At 45.1% G+C, this 8,552-nt stretch overlaps 1 protein-coding gene across 1 annotated transcript in view; it reads right to left on the bottom strand.

Moving 5' to 3' along the window:
- The window catches only part of KIAA2012 (KIAA2012 ortholog), a 123,160-nt gene that overhangs the window by 57,836 nt on the left and 56,772 nt on the right, over positions 1-8,552 (bottom strand). The window contains exons 12-13 of the mRNA XM_058664287.1: positions 6,641-6,709; positions 969-1,045 (exon numbers count right to left, since the gene is read on the bottom strand). Of these exons, the coding sequence (XP_058520270.1) occupies positions 969-1,045; positions 6,641-6,709 (146 nt within the window). The remainder of the gene's footprint in view (positions 1-968; positions 1,046-6,640; positions 6,710-8,552) is intronic.

The raw sequence follows: 8,552 nt of genomic DNA, 5'->3' as shown, positions 1-8,552 counted from the left end.
TTTCTGAGACCCTGGCTGCGGCTCTAGGAATTCCCCCAAGGGCCCTTTCTAAAGAGAATTTGAAGACAGGCTCAAAGCTGCCAATGAAGTCACACACTTATAAATATTTGTGAACACAGGCCTTTGAACCACTCATAGATATTCCTAACCCATCGGGGGAAGCATTTTCTTCCTTTTTTCATGATTATTCTTGTCTCTCTTTTCCTGATGGCTAATCTCCTCTCCCATTAGGAACGGAAGGCAGGGCCTTCGCCTTGTTTTTGACCTGATATGTGACTCCTGCAAAAGTCAGGCCTGGTTGGCCTGCAGTTTGCTTTCCGTGATTTCAGTTGCCCATGGAAAATTCCAGAGATAACTGAAGTGCTTTAAATTGTGTGCCATCTTGAGTCACCCGGTGAAGTCTTAGGCTGTCCTGTTGGGTCCCATTCGGGACATGAGTCATCCCTTTGCACTGCGTGTGCTACCTGCCCGGTGGTTACTTGGTGGCTTTCTCATTTATCAGATCCACTGTCAAGGGATCGCAGGGCTTGTGGTCAAGTAACCCTTATTTCACTAAACAGTGGCCTCAGAGTGCCTGAATCCTGATGTTGGCAGCTTGGAGATGCCAAAGAGGGGACAGAAAGTGCTTTCTTTAAAAAGTGAAAAGTCTGGATGTCTCAGACAACACTTAGCATATAGGCAGCTAGATATTCTTCCTGGTTTTAGGCATTCCCTACAGGTCTTACAGCACACTCCCATGGATAAGGGGAAAACTACACTAAGGTATAAGTCAAGTTCAGATATCCCAAGTTCAAGAGTAAAACAACTACTGTGATGATGTAGTCTAATTGCATCATTTTTCTGATTAGGCAGATGAGGCCCAGAGAGGCCTCCCTCCAGAGCCTCACGGAGGTCACACAGCAAGCTGGAACTAGAGCCCAGGAGTCTGGACTCTTAAATATCAGGCTCCTTCAGAGCCGATCTTGTACCTGCATCTCCATTGTCGGGGTCAGAGGCGAGGCTTCAGGTAGAGTCATGTGGAGATTACGTTTGGATTCTGTGTCTGCTGTGGGGAAAAAGAAATCAGAGAGAAAATGCAGTAAGGTCTTCAGCTCTAGGTCTCACAGATTTTTATTTATATCATATAGCTATATGGCTGGTGCTTGCACATTAAGGAGTCTACACACACTGACACCTCTGACATTTGTAAGGACCCATGCGACAGCCATCACCTCCACAGGTACATGTTAAATAGCACACTCAAACCTTCTCCTCGGATTGACATATTTCTGGTTTCAGTTGGTCTGAAAAAAATCAGAGTAAATCCTTTGTGCTATTAAAATTCAGATAAAGCTGAAATTAAAAAGGAAATATTGATGGAAAAAAAATCTGCTGATGCTGGTAGATATAAATTTTGTATGTTCGCACTCCACTGAAGTGGCAAAACACTCCTGCCACCTTCCAGATAGAGAGATCACAGACTTGCCTTTCCCCTGCTAACGGGGAGGGCAGCAGCAGAGGCAGGAACACCAAGCACAGCCCGAGGCCAAGGTGGGGCTGGGCAGGGCGTACAGAGAAGGAGGGATTCGCAGGGTTCAGGAGTCCAGCTATGAGGCATGTGCCATGCAGACCTGAGGTGGGCTTGGCACACACACCCCGGAATGTCCCATTGTGCTGAGGGTTGCAGTGTAGAGTACCTAACACCAGGAGCTGTACACCTGGTGAGGTCCTGGTGAGCCCAAGGCTGCCTGACTCTCCAACTTGATGGTTTGAAAAGATAGGATCTACTGCATTCTCCCTTCCCTTGGAAACTAAAATTATCAGGGGAAGTTTGAGATTTGACTAGGTACATGCCCCAACTGACAAGGCTTTTAGTCCCCTTCTAGGGAACCAGTGTTCAACAAAAAAGTTCTGTCCATAGCCGGTATTCCTAAATAGCTCTCGTGAGAGCTTCTGATGCCCTCTGTCTCTGGGTCTTCTTGACCTGAGGCCCACAGAACACAGTTCATGCTGTTGGCTCACTGCCACATCATGGAACAATGCACGGCCAGGACCCAGGACCCAGATGTCTTATACACTCCCCTCCACATCCTGCCATCTCCTCTACAGCCTCACTTGGGCTTGCCACGTCACAGCTGTTTGGCCACAGGCCATCTTCCGGACAGATCCAGCCCGGCAGAATTGTGTTGTGATGTGGTTCACTTCACTGTGGCTTGGAAGGAATCATGGGTCTCTTAGAAACAAAACTTATAAATTCTAATGCAGGAGGAAAGTGCTTGTAACACCAGGAGAATGAATCAGTCAGCCAGAGTTCAGGAAACATAAACACCATTTTTAGATAGGAGACTGAAAAATCACTTAGGACTTCTCCATCTCTTGGGTCAAGACCTTGGGAATGTACTGAGGGCCAAGCTGTCAAAGAGGAGATACAACTCGAACTGCATTCCTGGGAGCGCAAGCGAACGGGGGTGGTCAGACTTCCTCTTGGAACAATATGGCAGGATCCACCCCTGTTATCAGGTCAAAAAAACTAAGCTATCAACCCTCCCAGACAACCGGCTGTGAATGCAGGGCTCGGCTCGTGCTCATTGTTCAGGAGCCAGTGTGTGCCCAGCCACAGAGCACACGCTGTTCAACTCATAGGCCCCAAGTGAGAAGCTCACAGTCTGTGATGAACGCTTATGCCATGGGAGAGATAAACAGAAATTGCATTCCTTTCCCGGCGACCCATCGGCCAGCCTGAGCAGATTTTCAAATGCCGGCATTCATCTAACCGCAGGCTTTTAGCGAGGAGATAGCGCTCCCACCAGATAACCAGGCCATTTCAGAGATGACCCTTTCCTCAATGGTGCCTCATCCTAAACCTCTCCTGCCTCCTCCACATCATGGGATGCCTCACCAAACACTCACTACTTGAAAAGCATTGGATTCTAGGGTGGAATATAGCCCCTTCAGCTTCCTTCTACTTCAATCCGTGTGAACTAATTCCCAAGTTGCTACTGTGCCTTGTTTTAAGGACATCGAAAACATAGTTCTATTATTTCTATTGTCCCAGAACACTTGTCTCCTGGCAACGGATACTCTGGGGGTCTCATTTGATGTCAGATAATCTGACTCCAGAAAGTTCCCTGTTAGGCCAGGTGGGCCACCTGAGCATGTCAGCTCTTGGGAAAGAACAGCAGATCAGGAGGCTCCAGATGGCCAACCTGGTTACAAGGAGAAGTGATACACTGTAAAGGCTCCTTGAAGTCAACCTCTTTAGGGTCTTTGTCACATATGCCATTTCTGAGTGGCACCTCCTTTGCTGGTCCATCACTGGGTAGGAGCTGGGGGACATGTCTGCTGCCAGACAGTTCTCAGGAAGCCTTCTCACAGCTTTGCACAGACGCCTACAGACAAAGGCCTTACATGTGAGCCTGGGTACCTCCATGGTTTTGTGTGTGGGGTCACAAATGGAAAATACAAATTCAAATGTCAGATTATTACCAAAAAATTCTTTCCATTACAAGCTTAGCTATAAAAGGATAATTCTAGTCCTGCTGACCTTTTCTTAAGAATATCTAAAAATACTTTATTTTATATGATGTGACTCAAGACACCTCTGACCTATAGAGTGTGTGTAGGGTTCTAATAAATTTTGATTCTGTTTGTTTAATGCAGATGACAGAGACCCCGGATGGCCTCCGGTACTGTCATTAGCAAATTCTTGGGACAAGATTTAAGACCTTGTTTATGCTACATATTTTCCCTTTAAATCTTCCTGGATGAGTATGAGAGTGAGACAGCATATCAAACAGTTGCTGGAGACCTGAGAAAATCTCCAGGTTATACACATATCACTGGGAGCGCCAATTAAGGAGCCTTGTGGACAGTTCTAGAAAGTATGAGTCAATCTGAATTTAAATAAGGAAATGTCTAGTAAAAGCAAAGGCATTGTTTGTCTTCCAGTTTGAAATAATAGTCTTTTCAGACCAAGGCTAGCTTGGTCTCAGGGGTCTGGCTTGAACCTTGGGAACACCAACTCCTCTCCCAAGTTATAAATGACTTTTTATGGAGAGGTCTGAAGGTGCATGGCTGTTCAGCAAGCCCCAAATGGAAGCCAAGCTGAATGACAGAATTTGTTTTGTTGGGAGGCAAAAAAAAAAATCAACTGCCTGAGAAGCCGTCAGTCAAAATTCACAATAGGATCAAGGATCGAGGGAGGAGGCAGAGGGCTCAGCTGTAACTTGTTCTGGTTCCTGGCTCCAGCTCCTGCCTTAAGTTTCTGCCAGTGCACACGCTGGGAGGCAATGGTGTTGGCTCATGGAATCAGGTTCCTGCCACCCATGTGGGAGACCAGGATTGCATTCCTGGTTCCTGGCTTTGGCTTTGGGCTAGTCCTAGAAATTTGGGCAATAAAACTGCTTACAGGTGGGAGTTTGTCTCCCTATCTCTTAAAACAAAACAATACTATAAAGGTGAGAGTAGACACTCATTTACTCAAAAAAAAAAAAAAAAAAAAAAAAAAAAAAGGCCAAAGGTATAGGACTTGAGTCACAGAGTGGTGTCAGTTCTCTGCAAAATAATGTTGGTTACTGGCTTTCAAGTGAACACAGGCCTCTAACGGCCCATACCACGGGCAGACGTGTGGAAGAAGTCAGAGAAAGTAGAAGGAAAAAAAATCTGTATTAAACATCTTAAACTTCTTTATGGTTTTTTCTTTTAAGATTTATTTATTTTATTGGAAAGGCAGATGTACAGAGAGGAGGAGAGATAGAGAGGAAGATCTTCCATCCGATGATTCACTCCCCAAGTGGCCGCAATGGCTGGTGCTGATCTGAAGCCAGGAGCCAGGAACTTCCTTCCGAGTCTCCCACACGGGTGCAGGGTCCCAAAGCTTTGGGACATTCTCAACTGCTTTCCCAGACCACAAGCAGGGAGCTGGATGGGAACTGGAGCTGCCGGGATTAGAACCGGCGTCCATATGGGATCCTGGCACGTTCAAGGCGAGGACCTTAACTTCGCCAGGCCCAAACTTCTTTATGGTTTTAATGAGAATATAACACAAACATCTAAAGGGTTGATTTGGAAAATCACATCAATGGATTGCTGATTATTGAATTACATTTTTTATCATTTGGAGAAAAATTAATCTTGCAAAGTTAATTCTAGATTGAGAGATGGGAGTGACATACAACTCCCTCTGCCCCACAACAGATTCAGGTTTGTCTAAAATGTTTCACTGTGGGATGCCCATCCCCTCACACATTGTGCAACTAGTGAGCTGTCAATCCTGGGCCCTTGGAGAGGACGCATCCTGAGCACTTGAAGACTCCTTGGGTTCGTGACTACTATGAAACTGAAGGGTAATGAAAAGAAAGGAGTTCCTGAAATTCTTAATGAGACTCTAAAGAAAAGGGAAGATCAATTCATAAAAGTTTGTGGGCATAGAATCATCAACTTGGTAGGCCACTTTCTCTTACTTCCTTCTTTGACTCTAGTGGCTGACTTGCTTTCAAGGGCTGTTTAAAATGTTCTTTTTTTTTTTTTTTTTACTTCATGTTTTTGTAAAATGACAATTGATATGTGTGTCTGACTTTTTAGGTAATTTTTTTTTATTGGAAAGTCAGATACACAGAAAGGAAGAGAGACAGAGACAGAGAGGAAGATCTTCCACCTTCTGATTCACTCCCCAAGTGGCTGCAACAGCTGGAGCTGAGCTGATCTGAAGCCAGGAACCAGGAGCTTCTCCAGGTCTCCTATGCGGGTGCAGGGTCCCAAGGGTTTGGGCTGTCCTTGACTGCTTTCTCAGACTAAAAGCAGGGAGCTGGATGGGAAGTGGGGCCGCAGGGATCAGAACCAGTGCCCATATGGGATCCTGGCATGTGCAAAGTGAGAGGACTTTAGCCACTAGGCAACCATGTCAGGCCCTAAATAGTTTTTTTATTTTAATTTAGATGTCATTTTTATATGTAAGTATTCATTATAGCCAAGGGCCAACAAAAAAACCAAATACTTGTAAAGAACCATACAGGTTATTCTAATGAATAGATGTTTTAAGAAATTCGTTTTTATTTATTTGAAAGGCAGAGACAGAGAGTGCGAGCTAGCTGTCTCCTGCTCAATCTAGCCAGGGCTAAGTCCGGCCAAAGCCAGGTATTGGGAACTCAATTCAGGTCTCCCAGACAAGTGGCTGTTTGAGCCTTTACCTGCTGCCTCACAAAGTGTGCATCAGCAGGAAACTGGAGTTGGGGAGCAGAGTTGGGACTTGAACCCAAGCACTCTGAGATGGCATGCAGACTTCCCAGCTAGCGTCTTAAGCACTGCACCAAACACTGATAGATATCTTAGACTGCTCTTTGTACTTCATTTCTGGGAACATCAGGCATTTTCAGAGCAATGTTATACCTAAACAAACAGGGTGGAGGGTAGTGCTGTGGCACAGCATACTGGGGCTCCACCTGAAGCACTAGCATCCCATATGGGCACTGGTTCAAGTCTCGGTGAATCCAGTTCCAATTCAGGTTCCTGCAAATGGCCTAGGAAGGCACAGGAAAACAGTTTAAGTCCTTGGGCTCCTGTATCCATTTGGGAAACTCAGAGGAGGAACTAGATGTGAAATAACACACTTGCAAGTCAAATGACAATAACTAGAGGCAATTTTTCTAAGAGAAAAGCTTACCTTTCAGGAATGACTGAATACTAAATCCTTGCTCTGTATGGTTGATACTTGAACTGACAGATTCACGGGCTGAAAAACAATATGGAAAACTTAATTCAAAGATGTGAAACCCAATAATTATTTTATGGAACCAACCCAGATGCCGGTCAACTGATGATTGGATAAAGAAAACGTGATACAAATACACTCTGGAATCCTATTCAACCATGGAAAAGAATGAAATCTTAACAGTTTCCAACAAAATGGACCCAGTTGGAAACCATTATGCTTAGTGAAACAAGCCAGTCTTCAAAAGGCAAATATCATATATCCCCTCGGAGCTGTAACAACTCATACACAGAGCACAAAAATATAATCCCTGTGAGTGAGATTAGCTTACCGGGAATTAAATGCTGTACACAGCACCTACACTCGTAATAGCAGGATTCCCATTTCTATTTTGCTTTATTTACATAATTTTCTTCTTTCTCTGCTTGTATGTCATGGGGACTTCATATACTACAAAGTTAAGTTTATTTATGTGAAGCAAATGAATATGCTATTGGAGTAATTTGGAAAAAATAATGGGGGGGGACCAGGGGAGGAGGAGGTGGGCTGGGGAGGGAGGAATCCCCATGCTTGTAAATCTGGCTCTAGAAAAGTGTGAAATCTACTCATTTTATAAATAATAATTATAATAATAAGGTGAAACCATCTTTAAAAAGAAACATTTCTTTCCTTCTTTTTCCCAAGACAGTGGGCTGTCATCCACCTCAGGCTTTGAGGTAGATGCCTGCATGCTTAAGCCTGATAGCAAGCCAGATGGTTTCAAAATCCTTCAACATCATTATGGAGGGAGGGCTGATGCAGGACTTCAAAAAGCATTTAGGGAAATAATGTTTCTATGAATGATATTTAAAGGTGAAACTGGGCAGGGCCAGAAAATCCTGCCAGGGGAACTTCTGACAGAGCAAGAGCATGAAACAGTTAATGTTTGAGCCAAGCTGTGAGGAGGTGCCCAGATCTGTACAGCAGCAGATGTGTGGCGTGCAGGGCCTTGGAGTCTGCAGCCATGGCGGGGGTAAGAGAGACAGGGACAGACGGCATTAGGAGCCCCGGCTCCAGCGGGGACCGGGCCAGGGGACACAGGAGGACTCGAGCCCATTGAATTCCAGCAACAAGACTTTTTTTACAGCCCTTGACTCTGTGTGTGTGTGTGTGTATGTGTGTGTGTGCGTGTGTGTGTGATTTGTTCGAGTCACCCATGGTGAGAAGTGTTCTAACTGTCCTAGTCAATCATAGTGAATGTGACCTGAAGCAATGCTTGTTGTAGCTAAAGAGAGTGAGGATGACAGAACTGAGAGAGACAGGTAAGGGAGGTGCACGTGCTAAGAAGTCCATTGAGTGTGTTCCACCAGAAGGAAGAGCATTTTCAAAAACATTTTACCTATGGGAAGGCAGAGAGACAGAGACACGTGGAGCTCTTGCATCTGCTGCTTCACTCTCCATAGTTGTACATTAGCTAGGGCTGGGTCAGCCTGAAGCCAGGAGTCAGGGACTCTAGCTGGGTCTCGTATGGGGGGGCAGGGACCCGAATACTTAGGACCATCATCTCTTGCCTCTTAAGATGTACAGTAGGTGGAAGCTGGATTGGAAATGGAGGAAGGACTTGAACCCAGGTAGTCTGATATGTTATACGGGCACCCCAAGTGGCAACTTAACTCCACACGGCCATAACCCCTGTCCTGGAAGAGCAGTTTTTGACGGAAAATTTGGGAGAGGGGGAAGAGAGTATCAAGCAGGTAGTCATAGAGTCAAAATCACAGAAAATGCAAAATAAAGCTCAGAGCCAAAAAGATTCAGGCAACTTCCAGACTCTTTTCCAAGCTGATGTATTTGTTTTTGCCTACCCATCTCAATAGTGAAAACAAAT

This window comes from Ochotona princeps, chromosome 5 (genome assembly GCF_030435755.1).
Source record: "Ochotona princeps isolate mOchPri1 chromosome 5, mOchPri1.hap1, whole genome shotgun sequence".
In the NCBI taxonomy this organism is placed as follows: Eukaryota; Metazoa; Chordata; class Mammalia; order Lagomorpha; family Ochotonidae; genus Ochotona; species Ochotona princeps.
Note: the sequence above shows the minus strand (reverse complement) of the source record. Positions and strands in the feature narration are given on the sequence as shown.